The 19,912-nt window shown below is 56.3% G+C and overlaps 2 protein-coding genes across 2 annotated transcripts in view; one reads left to right on the top strand and one right to left on the bottom strand.

The window, feature by feature from the left end:
* The first annotated feature begins 4,806 nt into the window (after positions 1–4,806).
* Positions 4,807–11,219, top strand: BARHL1 (BarH like homeobox 1). Its single transcript, XM_068986070.1, has 3 exons — positions 4,807–5,272; positions 9,110–9,332; positions 10,925–11,219. Exons 1-3 carry the CDS (start codon positions 4,807–4,809, stop codon positions 11,217–11,219), a joined length of 984 nt encoding a protein of 327 aa, XP_068842171.1.
* A 3,988-nt stretch (positions 11,220–15,207) lies between these two features.
* The window catches only part of DDX31 (DEAD-box helicase 31), a 73,536-nt gene continuing 68,831 nt past the window's right edge, over positions 15,208–19,912 (bottom strand). The window contains exon 20 of the mRNA XM_068991254.1: positions 15,208–16,601. Within this exon, the coding sequence (XP_068847355.1) occupies positions 16,415–16,601 (187 nt within the window). The 3' untranslated portion in view covers positions 15,208–16,414. The remainder of the gene's footprint in view (positions 16,602–19,912) is intronic.

The raw sequence follows: 19,912 nt of genomic DNA, 5'->3' as shown, positions 1-19,912 counted from the left end.
GCAACTCCACTGAAACACATACAGCCCAGAAAGTGACCTTGAGAAAGCTCAAGGTCACAGAGCAGGGCTGGGACTATGGTGAGGGAGGCAAACCCCAGCCTAGGACACAAACCTTTTGACTTTCCGCCAAACTCAGTAACCAAGACAGACGATATTTTAATGCAATATTTTGAAATCAAAATTTAAAAATCTCTGATGGACAAAACAGCAACAGATTCAGACTTCCTTCGTGGTCCAGCGGTTAAAACGCTGCACTTCCAATGCAGGGGACTTGGGTTCGATCCTTGGTCAGGGAACTAAGATCCCACATGCCACTCAGCCATATATATATATTTTAATGGCAACAGGTTCCATAGACTTGTGTTATTCACCTCACTCGCCTCACCTTAGCCCCAGCCCTGGGCTCTAGGACCAGGATTCTACTTTAGGTCTGGCCCGTCCTGGAGTCCATACCCCCAGCCACCTCACTCCACTGGTGGTATACTGCCCTTGGTCCCAGGTACTCAGAACCTTGAATGACGGCATTCAAGCCACAATCCTCCACAAGAAGAAAAGACTTGAGGACCATTTACGAAAAGCTTCGAGCTCATCTCCCTGTGTGACTCTGCCTGTAAGTCAGTGAGCAAAACTGGTCAAAATAAGGCCTTTTCCATGCTCAGGACCGGGGGTACTGAGTGACACGGAGTGGAGAGGCAGATGGGGCTACGGATAAGGAAGTTGCTAAGACACATTGCTCAGCCAGAGGCCCAGGCCCCATCCTGACCCAAAGCCAAACCCAAGCCCAGAGCCCCTGGTTGGGCAGAGGGCCTGGAGTCCATAGACAGGCCACTTCATGAGGGGCATGGGCCTCTCCCATCCGTGCCTCTTGCTACAAGCCTCCGATGTTAATGTCTTTAGACCAAAGCGAAAGCTGAGGTCCAGGCAAGAGAGATGAGCTGCCCGGAGTGGGAGCAGGGACAGGGCCCGGGCCTTCTGCGGGCCAGTCCGCGCAGCTGCCTCCTTGCCCTGGAGAAGAGCAATGGCTCCTTCTCCATTGGTGTTGCCCTGTGGGTGCTTGGTTTGGGATTTTGCAGGGCTCTGGGTCCACAGAGAGACAGAAGGTTTAAAAGAAAGCAATTTCAAAGGGCTGGATGGCCAGGGGGCTGGCATTTGAAGCTAGAGGATTCCAGAGGCAGGAGGCCGGGGGGGGGAGATGTTGGAGCCCAGAAGAGCGGTCTGGGAGGTGCTAGCCCTGGATCTGACCGCATCTCCCCCGTTGCCTTTTCTCCCCTAGGTCTTCCAAGCCTCTCCCTTCCCTGGGTGGAGGAGGTGGGTCACGACAGCTGGGTAGGGGGCTGGGGCTCAGAAGGGACAGAGAGGGAGCGAGGTCTGTTTCCTGCCTTGTAAATGAAGTTCTCGGATGTTAATCTGCCATGGTTCACATCCTGTTTTGTTGAACCGTCCACCCCTCCAGGACCAGTCAGGCTCCTTTCACAAAGTAAGGGGTGGATCACCCACCCAGGAGCCCCAGGAACCTTAGTAAAGTTCCAGTTCTTGAACTTCTTCCCAGCTAAACAAGAGTCTAGGTGGGTACACACACGCCTCTCAGGCTGTGGACAGGCTGAGACGCTAGAACTATCCCCTTGATGGAGAAAAGATAAAGATGGGGGCACAGTAGTGGAGTTGGAAACCCCCAAATAGGAATAAAACAATGTTAGCGACAGTGGGCTGGATCCAAATTCCAGGTGGGATAAATGGCATAACATGTTTTTATCACCGTATACTAGGATAATTCAAAACTGATAGTATAACAACCTGTTAAGTATTCTTGGGCTTGAAGAATCGCAGAGAAGCCGGCTAAGGCTGCAGCAGGTTGGAGGGGGAGCGGTTAGCCTTTTTTATTTCCACGGTAAAAGGTTGCCCCCCCCCCACCTTTACTACTCACCCCCCATACCCGCGCAGTGTCTTGCACTGCCAGAGGCATTGATTTCGCTGGGCCGGGCATCCAAACCCCAGCATAAGACTCCAAGGCCAGAAAAAGTCCGCCCAAGGCAGGGGCAGCTCGGACCGCCGCGGGCGGAGCGGGACCCGACTTGCTTGTGGCTTAGCGCGTGCCACGGATGCGGGCCCGGGGCATGCAAGATCTCTAACAGGCCCAGGATGACGGGCCCGCTGACCCAAGCTGGGACCCTGGGATCTGGGGGAGATGAGATTCTTCCCGAGGTGCAGGCAGCGGGCTGGGAGCGGGGGTGGGGTGAGCAGTAGAGGGGGTGCCGGAGCCTCCGGAGGTGCCTGGAGAGGGAGGGAGGCCCAAGTCGAGGACTGGCCGGGAAGGGCGAGGGCGGTCCGTGGTCCTCGTGATTTACGGCCCCCTCTCCATCCACCAAACGAAAACAGGCAATTGCCGGCTCGGCCCGGGCGGGCGAGGCGCCCGCTGCAGGGTGGGGGCCTGTGGGCTCCTGGCCCCTCGGCGCCTGCCCTCCCGCCTCCCCCGACAGCTTGCAGCCGAGCCGGGCCCGCCGTCCCTGGGGAGCCGCCCGTCCTCGCCCCCAGCTCGGCCGGCGGCGAGGCCGCTTCCAATCTGCCAGGAGGCTCAGGGGGAGAGCGCGGGGAGCCGGGCAAGGGGCCACCGCCGGCCTGGCTCGAGGGAGAAGAAAGTTTCTGCTCCGTCCAGCTGCACCAGCCTTCCCCGGCCGGGTCTCGGGTGTAGGGCGATTGGGGCGCTTCGCTATTCCGCAGCGATCTTAGATGCTGAGTCTGAAGCGGGGCTACGGTATTTTCTTGGGGCCCGAGGGCATAGGGGCCAGGAGGGTGCCTGCCCGCTTGGAAAGACCTGAGCTCCGGGCGCAGGGCGGGTGAAGGGCGCCTCTGGTAGGCCCGCGGGTTGGTTTTCCTCCGCCCTTTGACCGCAGAGCTGGTCGCCCACCCCTGGGGTAGCCTCTAGAGGATCCAGGCCCCAGGCGCACTTCAGATCTGCCCGCAGCCCTGGGCCCCGAGCGGGAGGCCGAACCCTGAAAGGAGCAGAGCTGGAGTACCACCGTGGCGGAGATGGGGAGGGTGGAGGGGGCGAGTTATTCACAGCCAAAAGACCGTGTTTCCAGCGCTGCTTTGAAAACAAATCCTCGGGCGCGCTTTCGCTGCTCGCGAAATATGAAGTCGTTAGCAGACGTCTACACTCGCACTCAGAAGCTAGCGCAGGTTCCTCTTTAGAGGCACAAAAACACCCGACCCCCGAGACACGCTCCGCCGCAGGAGAGACTGTCGGCTGGGTTGGGGTCCTTTGTGCGGCCCCTCTCGGGCCACACGGGTTTCTTGGGGTCCCTCTAACCTCCCAGACCCGACCTGCCCAGCTTTCCAGCCTCGCCCCACAGTGAAGCCATGGTTCTGTCTCCTTCCAGGCGCAGACACCAAGCTTTCCCCACCCCTGCCAGGCCCACCGGGTCCAAAGAGGTCAGAGAGGGGGGCTACAGATTTTCCTCCACGAAAAACATGTAGACCCCAAAGGAAATGCCCGAAAACGATGCAACAAATTAAAATCTCTTCTCCACACATACAATTCTTTTTCTGCTGGGTTTAGTCCCTTTTTCTTGCTAGAGGAAGGAAAAAAAAAAAAAAAAAAAACCGGCAGGGCAGGGAGGTAAGGAGGGGGTAGAAAAGGTATCATTGACAGCCCGATGGAAGAATAATTTGAATAACTGTTGGAAAGTGTAGGGGAAAAACTTAAAAACCTTACGTCCTAACCCAATGGCAGCGGCAGCCGGGCTTTGGACCCCTCCCTGCCCGCCTGTACCCCCCTCGGCTAATCACCCTCATTAGGAGCCTCATCACCGGCCTAATGAAAGCAAACCGTGTGGAAATCGCCGGTAAACAGTTGGGTCTGTGCTGTAATTAATTCAGTGTCTCTTTTAATCAAACTGAAAGGAATCGGGCAGTGGCTTGCGGAGCCGTGACATCACCCCCAAAATCGGCCAGAGCCAATCAGCGTCATCACTCCGGGGACACGTGGGCGAGTCCCCTTAAAAACACACACACACACACACACACACACACACAAAACACAACGGAAAAAAAAAAAGAAACGAAAAAAAAAAACCCAGCCCCAAAGTAAAAGTGACACAAGTTCATTTTTTAAAGGAAAGGGGGGGAGGCGAAGGCGCGCGCGGAGGACAGGCGGAGAGCTGCAACCGAGGAGCCGGGAGGCGCTGTCCACGGTGCTGACGGGGCCCCCGGAGCGGTGGGAGCGTGGAGAGAAGACCTCCCCGGCCAGGTGGAGCGTCATGCGCCGAGGGCCGCCGCCGCCGCTATCCGCGGTGCTGACGCCGCCAGGTGCGCTCCGATCTCCTGGCTGGTAGCTCGGCTCGGGCCCGCTGCTATCCGCGGTGCTGACCCCGCTGCCCTCGGCCACCGCTCGCCTGGAAGAAGAGTACAGTTTGGATTTTTTTTTTTTTAAGCCCTTCTTTATTTAGATTCCAGCGTCTTCGCATCTCTTCTGTGCCAAAGGGGAGCTCAGGCCGTCCATCTCCCCCTTGGCTCTCCCCAACTTGGCGCACCCTCCCTCCCGTTTCTCCCTGACACTCCCACCACCCCCCCTCGGCTCGGCTGCTCGGTGCGATGCTGCAGAAGACGCGCTGAGCCCTTTTGGATCTAATGCGCAGAGGAGGTTGGCCCAGAGCTCCTGGGCTCCCCCAAGGCTGAACTCCATCCAAGGTGCCCGCAGGCTCCCTGCCCGCCTTCCCCATGCCAGCCCGCAGCTAGGGGCAGGGGCAGCGGCGGCTGGGGTTGGGGGTGGGTGGGGAGCTTTTGGGGAGGACAGGTCGCAGCTTGGCTATGGAAGGCTCCAATGGCTTTGGGATCGACTCCATTCTCTCCCACCGAGCGGGCAGCCCCGCCCTTCCCAAGGGGGACCCCTTGCTCGGGGACTGCCGCTCTCCCCTGGAGCTGAGTCCTCGCTCAGAGAGCAGCAGCGACTGCTCTTCACCAGCCTCGCCAGGAAGGGACTGTCTGGAGACGGGAGCCCAGCGGCCTGGCGGGGCTTCGGGACCAGGTTTGGACTCCCACCTGCAGCCTGGGCAGCTCTCGGCCCCAGCCCAGTCTCGCACCGTGACCTCCTCCTTTCTGATCAGGGACATCCTTGCCGACTGCAAACCGCTTGCGGCCTGTGCACCCTACTCTAGCAGCGGGCAGCCAGCCGCTCCTGACCCTGGGGGCCGTCTTGCGGCCAAGGCTGGGGAGGACTTTAGAGACAAGCTGGACAAAAGTGGCAGCAACGCCTCATCGGACTCTGAGTATAAAGGTAAGAAAGTGGGAGGTGAAAACCTAGGGGAGGGGGGCTCCATTTCTGAACACGGCATTAAAACTGGGGTGCACACACGCAGGGACATGCACCTGATCACCCGGGGCGCCCCCGGGCCCAGGCAGAGCCGCTGGTCTCATCTGAAGCTTTCAGTCAGTCAGCCCCGTGGTTATGCTTTTGAGCAACAAAGAGTCCAGCGGAGAGAGCGAGGAGAGGAATTCTATGTGACCCAGGAGAGACTCCCGAAAACACACAAAGCAAACTTTGCAAACTTTGGCCGGGACTAACCAACCCTCCGGTGGGAGAAGCAAGTTCCTCTCAGGCCAGTGGCTCTCTGGGAAAAGACCTTGCAGAAGCAACGGAAGACCCAATGGGTTCTGCTCGAATGCTTTTTTATAAGGGGGAAAACCTAGCAGGAAATTTCAGCTGGAGCGCTGAGAACAGTCAATTTTCCACCCTTTAATTTGAATATCCAGATGGGGAAGGGAATTCAGCTTCTTTTCCCGTTGGCCCCTGGTGTGATCCGGGTCCAGGGAATCGTGCAAAAGAAATGCTCAGTTCGAAGTAGAAAAAGCAGTCGGGCAGGCGGCTGGCTGGGATCGAGTTCAGAGGTCTCCGTGCTCACCCAACTGTTCTCACTGGATTTCATTTGAAGTGCACTGAGCAATCAACTTTGGGCTGTGTGTGTGGGACCCAGAGAGCCCCTAGCACCCAGCCTATACTGGGGTTGCAGGACCCTTTACTTGCTTTTTCTCCCCCAAATCTTTCCATAGTTTCCTTTCCATCCTCCTTAACAAGAGTGCTGAGATCAGCACTAAGAGGGAAGAGGGAAGGAGGAAGGAAAGAAGAAAGAAAGGAAAAAAGGAAGGAAGGAGAGAAAGAATTCCTTAATTTTGTTTCTCATCCTGGCCACTGCCTTGACTTTAGGTCTTTGGTGAGGCCAGAGGCACAAAGTTCTTTCTCAGGGAGAAGTCAGGAGGCAGGAAGGGAAGGAGTTTCAGAGCCCTGTGTCCCCATCCAGTAGAAAATGAAGGGCTGGCAGGGGCTGTTCAGAGCTCTTTCAGCCTTATAATTAATTCCCGGAATGCTTTCCATGAGATAAAGCTTCCCTATAAAGCCAACTTCTATATTGTCTTGGGGGCCCTACATCTCCTGACCCATATTTGCACTAAGTCATCACAAAAATTTAGGAAGGCTCATTTAACACTCTCCTCCCAACCAAGAATTCATTGTGGACACGCCCTGACCTCAAACCAAAACCCATATGGGGCCCCACTCCACATCTCATTCCCTCCTCCACTGCCCCAAGCAACCGGTGGAGACTCCGAGGTCTCCCTGGGTCAGCCGTGCTAGAGGGGCAGGTTGGGCTGGAGCTAGAGGAAGGGGGTCCAGATGCCTGTGGCCCAGGGACCCCTGCTCCTCCCCCCAGGTCTCTTTAGAGAGACAAGGAAAACTTGCCTGGGAGAAAAACAGGTGTGTGGTGGGGAAGTGAGGGGGAGCAAGGGAGGCAAGGTAAATATATATGTGAAACACCATATTTTATTATTTATAATTCTCAACAACACCCAGATTTATAGTTAGAGTAAGCCGCAAGACCCTCCTGCACCGCGTGTTGCTGGTGAAAGAGTTTGGCTCGTGTCTCTTTATTTGTTTATTTTTTTGCCCATAGGTGGGATTTTGAGTCAAGGTTTCGGTTAAGATAATTGGAATATCAATTTTCTCCTCCTGTCCCTGGTGATATCTGATCGGGGTGGTGATGAGGGCCGGCTGTCCACATCTCACTTAAATAGGGTTGGAGCTGAAGATAGAGCAAGGTCTCCCCGACATTTGCATCAACAAAGTCCCGGGTGAAGAAGGAGAAGAAATAACCGCCTCCGGAGCATTTCTCAAAGGCGGGCCGAAGCAGGATACGTACCGAGAGACAGACAGACACACGGGGCTGGCAGCTAAGCGACTCCCCGACTCCCCTATCCACCTACCATGCAGAGAGTCCCTCCTCCAAGGAGGGCACGCAGGGAAGGTCAGTCCTATCCCAAGTTTTGGCATCAAAGGGTCCCCAGCATAGCATTTAAAGAAGCGGAACCGGGCTTTGAAGTCAGGCGTTCTGCAGCGCACGGCCTGGCTTGCAAGAGCCGATATCCATGGAGAAACGAACGGGCACTGTGCTCCCAGCCGGGAGGGTTGGGGCGGGGGGGGGGGGCCTGGAACTCTCAGGCGTTGAGATTGACTGAGCCTGCTTCGGAGGCTGAGGCTGGGCACCCGCGAGTGTGTATCTGAAGGCTCCAACCTGCGCCTGGGAGAGGAATTAGAGAAAAAGCCCCAGGAGCCAACCCGTTCTTCTGGACACCCTAAACTCAACCTCCACCCCACCCCCCAACCTTGGAGCTCAGTCCTGAGAAATGGGGGGTTTTTACAAATAGGCCAGACAATGAGGTCAAAAAGTAAGGTTTCCGCAATATCAAGTTAGAGGTTTGGATAATCGTTTCCTCAAACTTGTTCCAACTTTACCTGCCTGGCCTAGACAGAAAAGATCCCCCATCCTAATAGGTCCCCATCTCCTGAGGCAGCCTTGCCCAAACGTGGCCTGAGTCCAGGCGGGCAGGGAGAGGTCGGCGAGCTGGTCTGGAGGAGGCAGTAGGAAGGCGTGGACCCCCGCTCACCAGCTTCTCGCCGGCTTCTCGCCGGCTTCTCACCCGCTAGCGCTCTCCTGGCTCAACCGCTGGGGTGTACCCAGTGACCGGCGCCCTCCCAGTCTCGAACCGCTTTCTGGTTGAAAAGTCTTGCTCCCTCGTGGCTCAATTAACCGGATTATTGTTTCCTACAGAGAGAAATCAACTTGCATTCAGCTGAACCCTGTCACTGCAAACGCCATGCTCAGTGAAACTCAGCATAAAGGAAAAATAGAGAAAAAGAGGGAGGGAAGCCCCATGCCCATTTTGGGGAGATGGTCTCTGGTGATATCATCACTTTAGGGGAAGAAGGAGGGAGGTCATTGAGTTTGCTCCAGCAAGTGTGCATTTTCGGTGCAGTCAATTCTAAAGGAAAGTGCTGGGGAAAAAAGAAACCACACTGTCCAGTCCCATCCTTGTGACTCAGGAGCGGGGACTCTGCTGGTGTGTCTCAACCATTGGGGGAAACACAGGGCAGCTACCGTAGGCAAATGACAAGGACACACGGACCTCAGAGATGTGTGCATCTGAAGGGTAAACATGTCACTTATTTTTCCAAACGCTTTGTGCTCCCAGATCGGGCACCTGGCAGTTTGCATTTTGCGCTGTGCACTGTTTTAATTTAAGAAACAGGGGAACCATCCCTATAGATTCGCACCCAAAGAGGGGCCAGGCGAGACATGGGTGTCCTTCAGGACCACCGTCCACTCCAGGGTGAACAGGTTTTTGTCCCTCGACATGGGTTCTTCTCCCCAGACTCTGGCCCTCAGCTTCATCTCTTCCTGGCCCAGATGCAGCCAGAGAATCGGGGGCACAGTCCTAAACCCCGGAGCATGCACCGGGGCAGCCCACCAGGCTGGAACTCCTGGGTCCCCTCCCCACCGCTCCCCTCCCCTGGCAGATCCACCCAGTCAGTCCTCTAATCCCTGCAGGGAGTGCCCGTGCAGTGTGGGAGCTGGGTCGAGTTCTCTCTAGGCTTTGGGTTACTTCTCGGAGGTGTCGATCCTCCTCGGTCTGAGGGCTGGGAGGTCTCGGCCCTGAGCAGCTTTGCCGCGGCCCCACGGGCTCGAGTGCAGCGGGGCCACCACCATCGGGAGCCACATTTACAAGACCGTAAGGGCGGGCGGGTGGCGAGGCTGGGCCCTGATGCACGGCTGTGTCTCCGCAGTGAAGGAGGAGGGCGACCGGGAGATCTCCAGCTCCAGGGACAGCCCTCCGGTGCGCCTGAAAAAGCCACGCAAGGCGCGCACGGCCTTCACCGACCACCAGCTGGCACAGCTGGAGCGCAGCTTCGAGCGGCAGAAGTACCTGAGTGTGCAGGACCGCATGGAGCTCGCAGCCTCGCTCAACCTCACCGACACGCAGGTCAAGACCTGGTACCAGAACCGCAGGTGAGGCCCCCTCCCTCTCCCCCTCCGCCCCCCCCCCCCCGCCCTTCCACAGGACCCGCCTGGGACACGGGTCTGGGTCTGACTGCCCGGAGGACCTCTGAGCTTTCCCCATTCTGTGAAACTGGGAAAGTGAGGCCTCGGGCAGAGAGAGAAAGCCTTGCCCGAAGCCCACAGTGAGGGATAGAGACAGGACTCGATCAGGTGGACATGCGGACCACGGGAGGGCCAAGCCTGCCCACCCAGGCCACGTCCTACCACCTCCCTCCAGCCCTGGGCAGCCGCTGGGGTAGAGGGGGTGGCACTGAGCTTTCCCAGGATTCTTCAGGCCTCCCCAGTCTTTCTAGTCCCTGAAACTCAAGGAGGGAAGGGGCCCAGAACCAGCTCCTTGGGGCCTGATGGGACCGGAAAATTAGTGCTGTGCACTGGCCTCAAACCTGGTGTTTCCTAATCTTCCTTCCCAAGACATTCACAGGATAAAGAGAAACATAAATGCATACAAAACACACATACAGCCATTCGCTCAATCCAGTCACACACTCACGTCGACACAACTCACTAATACAAACACACCCACAGTCACCCGCACACTCTTAGCGGAGGCTGGAATGTTGCTTTCCATAAACAAGCTCAGAACACGCTGCCCCATTAATAATAAATACCGATTACTGCTTCGGGCATTAATAATTAAGGCCCGTTACAGTAATTACACAATTATGATGATGATGAATAATTCAGGCAGGAAAACGGGGGTTGGTGTGGCTGAGTCCGGCTCAGTGGGGCTCCCTCACAGGCCAGGTGCACCCAGGAGTCCAGCCGCAGCCCGGGCAACCAGCGTGGCCTCGCTTCCTTGCCTTCCTCCAACCCCAGCCGGCACTCGGATGGGGGCCTTCCGGCTTCGGGACCGGACAGACTGTGGGGCTGGCCCCAAGCCTCAGACCTGCGCGCGGGGTGCGGCGGATGTGGCCGTGCGCTCTTCCCCTGCAGTCGCCGCGGTCTCTGGTCCGCGGGCTTCCGCAGAACCGTGGCCAACTGTGGTCCCGCGGCGAGGCTGGTCTCCTCCGGGCCGGTGGGGCGGCTGGCAGCATCAACCGCTCCCCATTCCGCCGCGAGCAGACCGACCCCGGCACCCCCTGCGGCCCTTTCCGGGGTGATCTTTCGTTCCAAGGCCTCCCCAGGGGGCCGATGCACGGGGGCTCGGGGCGGAGAGCTCCGACATCCCGCTCCAAGCGCCCAGGCTGGGATACCCTGCGCGAAGTGTGGCGAGCTTAGACCCCGGGCTTTAGGGATAAAACAGCCTAGCTTAGAACCCGGGGTCTCCTCTTTCTAGGCAGTCCTGAGATCTGACCCACTCCTCAGTTCTCTTATCTGTAAGAGGGGATGACAGTCATGGAAGGTTCGTGGAAGATTAATAGCATAGATGCCTTTAATACGCGATAACAATGCCCAGCAACCCGTGATTTAGTGATATGAACGAATTAGTGGGCTCCCTCCTGGCCTCTCTGCAGGCGCTCCGGGGCAGGCACTCTGAGGGGCAGGGGTCTCCGAGCGCCCCAGTCCTGATCCCTGCCTTGCGCGTTTATTTCGGTCCCTAGGACTAAGTGGAAGCGACAGACGGCCGTCGGGTTGGAGCTGCTGGCCGAGGCGGGCAATTACTCGGCGCTCCAGCGGATGTTCCCGTCGCCTTATTTCTACCCGCAGAGTCTGGTTTCCAACCTGGATCCCGGCGCCGCGCTCTATCTGTACCGCGGGCCCAGCGCACCGCCGCCCGCGCTGCAGAGACCTCTGGTCCCTCGCATCCTCATCCACGGACTCCAGGGCGCCAGCGAGCCGCCGCCGCCGCTGCCCCCGCTGGCCGGCGTCCTCCCGCGCGCCGCGCAGCCTCGGTGAACGCCCGCCCGCTCGCCGGCCCGCCCGCCCGGGAGCACCCGGCCCCCCGCCCCGGGGCTCCGCGCTGGGTCCCCCGCGCTCTGGGAGAGCGCAGGGTTTCACGCCTCTTCCCGGGGCGGGGGCGGCTCCCCGACCGGCCCTCCCTGTCGTCGGGCCCAGGGTCCTCAAAAGGGCCAAATGCCAAGTCTTCTAAGGCCCGGACCCCCGGACTGAGTCCCCCTAACCCCCCCGCGCCTTCCTCTCTCCCAGTCACTCCACCAGGGAGCCACTTCCATCCGGTGTACATACGTCCTATCCCCTCACCCCCCCCCCAACCCCGCCACCGGCGCGCCCCCTCCCGGGAGCAGGTGGGGCGACCTCCTTGCAGCGCTCTCCCCCTTCCCGTTCCAGCTGTACACCAAGCCCTCACCCCGCAGCCCTGACACAGAGGGGAAGGGGAGTGCGGAGCCCCCCGCCGCCCCCACCCCCGCGCCAGGGCCGGCAGTAGAGCTGTACATACCGTGTGCAAAGTGTATATGAAGTTATTTATTCGTGACCCATCAGCCCGTGACTGTGTCTGTGAATCAGTGAGCCTGTGGCCTGTGCCCACCCACCGCCCGCCGTGCCAGGCGGGGCAGGCCGAGGCCAGGGGACTTGCCCACCCACACCCCAACCCCCGCGTCCAGCCTCCGTCTGGGGGACAGTCAGACCCCTCGGGTTCTCTCTCTTTTTTAATGTCGAAAATAAACTTCTTACATATGACCAGGCGCTTGTCCGCGCGCTCCGTTGGTCGGTCCGCGCTCGGCCCTTCCCCATTCCTCCAAAAGGTTCCTTTCCGGCTTCTGGGACTCAGGCTCTTCACCCTCGGTAAGGAAGCACTGTGACTCATCTCCCTCTCTTCCTGGGAGCTGCGGTTGGGGGCAGGAGTCCCCCTCCCGGGCCTCAGTCTTCCCATCTCTATAGTGAGGCGAGCGCGCGGCTCCCCCACCTGCTCCTGCCTCTCCATCTGGTTCCGCGCTGTTCAGCCGGTCCCCGGGGCCGGGGTGGGGTCAGCGCCCGGGCAGGCTCGGCTGCGGGCCGGGATGCGGTGCCCTGGCTGAGCCAGCTCATCTGGCCGCAACAAGGGCGCCAGCAGCTGGTGACCGGCCGGCCGGGCGCGGGGGCCGACAGATGGGCTCCGAGGCTGCTCCCCACGTGGGCCTCTCCGCCCTGCGCCTCGGCCGCGTGCATCAGCGGCTGGCAAGGCAGCTCCTGGCCCCTGCCCCGGGTAGGACCTGACGAGCCCTCGCTGGGGAACCCGACTCCCCCATTTTCTCACTAGCCCCTTCACCCCATGACCACGTTGGGGACACCACCCAGAGGGAAGCCGAACCCCCGCTGTCTGCTCCGAGGCTCCAGCCTCTGACTCCAGGTCTCAGGACAGGGATTTCAGTCTCCAGCCAGACTCCAGACTTCACGTTCCCGTTCAAAGGGCCAAGGTTACCTCCTGGGGCCCCGCTGCTCACAGGGGAGGTGGGCTCAGGTGGTCCGCTCCCACACACCACCTGCAGCTCAGACTCCCAGGAGGCGCCTGGAGCTGGGAAGTTTGGGGGCCCGGCAAGCCCAGCCCCCCTCCGGGTCTGTGGTGGACTGCTCCAGGAGAGGACTGCCTGGTGGAGGAGGGGTGGGGTTCGGATTCCACTCGACTCCCCTCCGCTGGCCTCTGCTACAGCTTCCTCCCGCCTCCCCGCCAGCACCCTCTCGCCTCCCCTTTTCTCTCCTAGGGTGAGGAGGGTATTATTCTAATTTTGCCAAATGCACAGCAGCTAATTAAGTCAAGGAGCCCCTCGGCTTTCGAGTTCTTTTGCATGTGAATGGGGGTTGGTAAATCCTCAGCTCTGGCTGGAGGAGGGGGCAAGGGGGGACTGTCCCCAACTCAGGGTTAATGAAGTGGGAAAGAAGTCTCTCACAGCCTCCTGCAAACAAACCCCCACCCCCACCCCCACGCAACACACCCTGCCCAAATCCTACATGGACTGACTTAAACCCAGGGGATAAGTGCTTTAAATTAATCTCATTGAATAAGAATGAGACCAAACAAAACTCTTTAAAATCATATTAAAAATCTATCAAAGGACAACTTGCACTGGTGTGCTTTTCATTTTGTGCAAGGGAAGGAGATAGACTGGAGCAACCACCCTTACATTTACACAGCGGCCGTGTAAATCACAGACACAGTCCCAACTATGTAATCGTCCTTGTACCTCCGAGCTGATTTCATATCTTACACTAATGAAGAACAAGGCTCCCCGACAAGCTTATAATTACAGTATTTTAAGTTGTCCTGCACTTCCCATCTGTAATAATAACTTTACAACCTCCGCAGTGAGGTGGGCTTCGGTTTTCATCCATTTAGAAGGCTAAATCGGTTTCTCTGTTCCCAACCCCGGGGGCTGGGTGAACTCTCCCTTAAGATAGAAAAAAAAAAGAAGGAATGTGTGAGGCCCCCAGCAGGCAAGACAATAGAAGAGGCACTGAGAAAGCAGCGGCTCAGCGCCTCCACTGACCCACCCCCACCCTACTTAGAAACCTAGACTCCAGGGGAGCAGGGGCAACAGAGCTGAGAAGTTGAGATTCCCCTAGCAGTCTTGTTGCGAGGCTTCCGAGCCTGTTTGAGAAGTCGAGCTGATTTTAAGGGGTGCTCAGCCGCCTCCACGCTGAAAGGCTTTGCTCTGAACTTCTCCTCTGGTGGAGCAGATTAAGAGATAAGGCGTCGTGGTCATGCAGGCAATTTAACAAGACCAGTGGAGCGCCCTTTGCAAGGAGGACAACTCTCCAGTGGAGGGGGGGGAGCCTTAAATTTCTGTCTCCTGGAAGTGACGGCTGGATTCTAATGGCTTCCGCTGACTTTCCACTGAAGGGCTCAAGTGCTAAATACCTAGGGTGCTAGCAGTTTGGATATACCTGCCTTAGGGGCTCTCACTGACTCTTCTCTCTTCCCTAAATCTCGCCTCCCTTCACCACAGTGGGGAGAAAAAAAAAATCAAAGGAATCCACCAGGCTTTGTCAGAATGTCCTTTGCTGTGAGTCGGTTGGCTCCGCTTCTCTGAAAGTGGAAAATGCCGCTTGCGTTGCATCAGCGCGGCCTTCCTTAATCACTCACCGAGGGCTCTCTGCCCTTTAGTGCGTGAGAATGGAGGCCCCTGTGAAGATGTGCAGCCCACAGGGTTCCAAACATGAAGATGTCTGGAATTAAAAAAAAGAGCATTTTACAAGCCCATGAGGGAAAAAAGCTTTAGGCTGCAACATTCCATGAAATGTCCAGATTCTGACTTCTAAATATGGGGATCAGGTTTATGAGACAGAGAAAGAGGTAAGTTTGGGAAATTAGAAAAAGAGCAAGATTAGAAATACACACAAAATTAGGATATGTATAGTGGAATTAGGCTAAAGCTTTCCCTAATTGATGCCTGAAATATATAATCTGTCAAGAGCCATAATAAGAGAGAAAGAGATTTATTTTAAGGTTATTTAAATTTAGATAATATTAACCCTAATTCTGCTAAATCCATGTTTCTTTATTAACTGGGGGTAATGTATTGATTCTACTTAGAAACAGGCCCGGACAGCATCCATGGCAAGAAACCTTCACTTAAGTCTCAGCACATGAAGAGGAAGTTTAGATCTCAAAATTACAGTCACTTAAATGCTTTGCAGGGCCCTAGCACTTCTGCCCGCTCCCAGGGCAGAGTCCTCCTTTCATGGAATGAGTACTTTGTGTGGGGGGAGGCGCAAAGCAGAGTTTCTCTTTGATCATTCCAGATCACTGGCATTAACCCTCTCTCAGACAGCTGGGTTTTGTTGACAAAGTTTGATCCCCCCTTTTCTCATCCCAATCTTGTGGACCCTCACATATGGAAATAAAAAGTAGGTGGCAGATTTAGCCAGTCAGTATGGCGTGCGCTGCAAGTGTATTTATTTATTATCACTGTTACAGATTTCACCAAAGACCCCTATTAATTCCAATGCGACAGCCAAGTCTCTGAGGTCACATTTCCCTGCACTGGTGGGCCAGGGCTTCTGAGACTCACCCTCACCTTCAGGACACGTCCCTTCTGGTGGGATGTCCAGCCACGTTCACCTTACATCTGAGGGATGGAGGCCAGGAGGCCTCTCCTCCCCATGGCTCCTGCAGACCACTTGCCTGTGTAACGCTCACCATCCTCGCCGGGCCCTTGAGCTCACGTGGCTCTGGAGGGGCTAGGGGGGCCTCCACACTTGTGCTAGTAACTTCAGAGAATGGGGGAGAGAACAAGAGGAGAGGTGGAGACAGTACTGCCCAAGGACAGAAGGCCAGAAGGCTCTGCTCCCCTCTCCTGGGCCACTGGAGTTACCCCGCCCAAATCTTACATTTATTGGGAAATCAATATGACCCGGGGGGTTCTCCTTCAGACCTCCCAGAAAACACAGTGGGGGAGGGGCAGCTGTGGCCCGGGCCACAGTACAGACCGCGAGCCTTTCTGGAGCGCAAGATGGAAGAGAACGCTCAGGACAGCGGTGCCTTTTGACTTCAAAGGCAAACTAGAAAAAGGCAACAGTAAATCAATTAGTCCCAAGAAAGTACGTTTTCCCCTTGACAAGAAGGACAGAGCAGCAGGTGAGTGTGACGTGGGTGCTCAGAGCTGCCTGCATACGCGGGAACTGAGACCCCGGAGGCATTTGTGACCCACACCAAAAGCTCATTTGGTCCTTTTTAATAAAGCATTTGTATACATCAAGAAAAGGATCTGATAGGCTTTTCTCTACCAATTCCAGTTTTTAAAATCCTGTTTTACAAAATTCAGGCTAACATACGTGTAGAGGGCAGCTTAAAGTGAACAGTGAAACTTCTTCAGAACAGCACCACCAGGCAGGATCCCCTCCGGGTGGGTGCCGCAGGACGTCAGGATTTACATTAAGTGATTAAGTGCTCATGTGATCTACGGGCAGTGATGGAATACATCTGAGAGGGGTCTTACACAAGGCAGGGTAATCAGCTAATCCACCCTCTGTTGACCCCTGCCCCCGCAGGGACAGGGGTCTGCAGGGGGTGGCGGTGGCACCCTCAGTTCTCACAGGGCTCCTGATGAGAACAGGACGCCCACTCCAGGGCCCACCCTGTGCAGGCAGAGGTTAACATACTTTGTGGGACGTCTCCGCGTCCCTCCGGGAGGCCTGGGGTGGGAGGGGGGGTGTGTTTAATCTGTTCCCTCGGAGGCTGGGCCCGGGGTGCGGGCGGCGCCGCGGGGCTCGCTGGCCGGCCCCGCGCGCGTGTTCTGCTTCCTGACCTTGGCGCCGCCGGTCTCCATCCCGCTGGCATACTCAGAACGCAAGATTTCAGCCAGGCGCTGCTTACTCTGGGTCTTCTTCCTCTGAAGGTCAGGCCTGGGGAGCAGCGACAGTGGGGTGGTGGGGAGGGGGGAGAAAGGAAACTTTATTATTATTTATTTTTTCCTTCTCCATTTGGGAAGAGGCGGATGGCAGCTGGTTCTGAGAGTGCGGAACTGACATTTTTGTATTAACAGAAGTACAATCCCTTCAATAGCGCTTGTTTTGATATTCTATGCACCGCAAGATTAGATACGCTGCTGACAGATTTTCATAACGGTGGCAAAATATCATGGCATTTTTAAAAGTGAGGCTTTGTTCTGTGTTGTTTTCACGGAAAGAGAAGAATGAAACACACTCATACTCTGATGGCAAATGAGGTGTATGATACAGCAATTTGCCAAAGGGTGGGGGGAAAACCAGCCCTGAAATTCACAGCACTCTGGACGCCAGTGCCTGGGAGCCCCTGCCCTTGGCTGCCTCCTGCGGCCCCGGCTGGGAAGCTGGTGGGGGCTGCGGTGCCTGCCACTGACACCTCTTCCCTGACTGAAGAGCCTCTGGTAATAACTGATCATTTCTGACCCTGACAGTCCCACACCCAGGTGCGCCTGGGCAGACGGCGGTGCGGCGTCTGCACCAGGGATGGACTCGACCCACACGGAAAGTCCCGAAGCCTGGAAATCAATGGCAGATGGTGAATCCTAGTAACTGGTTTCAAAAGGCAACCGCTTCATCATTTATTTGATCGAAGATCAGAGGGGGAAATTTGTAGAAGTTCAATCGTACACAGAAAAAATGATTATGAAAACTGAACAGTAAAATAATGCTTAAGACAGGATTTTATCCAAAACAACAGGGCCGTCACCAGAGGGTCCATCTCACTGTGCCCATGGGGCCTTCAGCCCTGAGGTGGCGACAGCGTGGGCTCCAAAAGAAGGCAGACGCTGCCCTCTGCTACCTGCATCGACAGCATTCCCTTTGCTGTAAAAATCAGAGGATACATCAGACTGAAAATAAATACAACAGAACTCCTTCAAAGCCCAGGAATTAACTACGAGACTAATACTGTGCCGGTAAAGTGATTAGAAAGTCTGTAACTAGGTTAAAGCTACCGTCTCCCTTTACACTCACACTGCAGAGGGCAGGGTGCACGCGACGTGGGGGGCGGGGGTCTCAATCCATGCCAGTCACATTTCCACTGTCACAAACGGGGAGAAATGCAAAGGCAATCTGTGCGGGGAAGAAGACTCGAGGCCGGACAGTACCCTATGGTTAAGGGTCAGGCATCTGCAGTAACACGCCTGTGTGTCAGTGCAGGACAGGGCGTGGTGAGGAGGTCAGAGCGGGCGCGGGGGGAGGACTGTCACCCCACAAGGCAGGCTCGGTCACCATCTCACGTTACAGACAAGGAAACTGAGGCCGGAGGAGGGGAAGTACCGCCCCAAGACCGTAAGCCCGATGCACACACAGGCCATGGACTCAAGCCTGAGCTCCTCCCACCAGCCGGTCCCGGATGGAACCATCAGGCGGGACAGGAGGCCCCAGCAGGATCAAGGATGACAAACCACCACGATTTGACACGGAGGAGGCCTTCGCGCCTCACAGGGATGTTTCGGTGGGGCAATGCGGGTGGGGGCAGGAGGACAGGGGCAGCTATGAGGGGAGAGCTGCAGTGTGAAGGGGGGTCCGGGCCTGGAACCCTGTTCTGTCACTCACTAGCTGAATGACGTCGACGGGGAACTCGGGCTTCCGCATCTGAAAAATGGGGACGATCCCTGAAATGTAGTTCACAGGCTTTGTGAACATGAAAGAGAATAAGACATATGGAGTGCTGGCTGGTGGCTGGCACGTGGGCTGCAGACAACCACAGTTAAAACCAGGGCAGCTGAAGTCCAGAGGGCCAAGAGACTCCCGCCAGGCCACAGGGGAGCTGGGACCGACTCTGGGGTCTTGACGTCAGTGCTGGGCTCACCCTTTCAGATGGGCAGTGGCTCTGACCCCCGGGCCCTGGTGGAGGTCCATCCACGCTCGGGGCTCATGTGTGGGTGGCACGCAGTGGGAAATGGGCCTGCTGCTGAATGCGCCCAGCGTGTTCCAAACGGAATGCTGCCAGTTCCCGGGCGTGCAGTTTATTTTTAGTCAGGTGACATGACAGACAGACTGGAAAGGTTCTGACAGGAAGGAATGCTTTTTCTCCCCCTCTTGTTTGAAGCCAGGTATTCACATCGTGTATAATTTTAAATGTAACAACCCGAGTTTCAAAATATGCAAAATTTCAGTCAAAATATCCTCCCAGCAGCCTAAGCGCTAACACTCCGATGCTGGCTCCTGCCACTGTTAAGGCAACATAAATAACCGGCATCTTACAGGGATTAATACGCTAATTGCTGGCAGCGCGGGCGCAGAGCAAGGATGCGGCCTGCTTCCAGCCCGGGGGCTCAGCAGCCGCCTGCGCTCAGGCCACTGGGCTCTAGACCTGGCATCAGAGGCCATGCCAATGCACCAGTGCGTGCACGTGCATACACACACACACACACACACACAGTGACACATAACTGTACACACACACGTGTGCAATGTACCAGTGTATACACACATACACAGAGTGATGCATAACTGTACACACATGCGTGTGATATACCAGTGTATACACACACACAGTGTGATGCATAACTGTACACACACACATGCGTGCAATGTACCATTGTATACACACACACATACACAGAGTGACGCATAACTGTACACCCACGTGTGTGATATACCAGTGTATACACACACACACACAGTGACGCATAACTGTACACACACATGCGTGTGATATACCAGTGTATACACACACATACACAGTGATGCATAACTGTACACACACACGCATGCAATGTACCAGTGTATACACACACACAGTAATGCATAACTGTACACACGCACGCATGTGATATACCACTGTACACACAGTGTGATGCATAACTACACACATGCATGCAATGTACCAGTGTACACACAGAGTGATGCATAACTGTACACACACATGTGCGATGTACCAGTGTATACACACACACAGAGTGTGACACATAACTGTATACACACACACGCGCGTGCAATGTACCAGTGTATACACATAGACACACACACAGTGACACATAACTGTATACACACACACGCGTGCGACATACCAGTGTATACACATAGACACACACAGAGTGATGCATGACTGTACACACACACACGCCGCCTCCGAGGTCCCCCCTCATTCTGCCTCCGAGTCATGGGAGATTGGTCCTTCCTGGCTGACAAACTCAGCCAGGCCTGGGCTGGGAAGGTGACCTGGGGTTGGCTCCTACCCTTGATCCAGGCCTGGGGCTCTG

Source organism: Capricornis sumatraensis, chromosome 1, assembly GCF_032405125.1.
Source record: "Capricornis sumatraensis isolate serow.1 chromosome 1, serow.2, whole genome shotgun sequence".
Classification (NCBI taxonomy): Eukaryota; Metazoa; Chordata; class Mammalia; order Artiodactyla; family Bovidae; genus Capricornis; species Capricornis sumatraensis.
The sequence above is the reverse complement of the archived record's forward strand: the minus strand, read 5'-3'. Positions and strand labels throughout refer to the sequence as shown.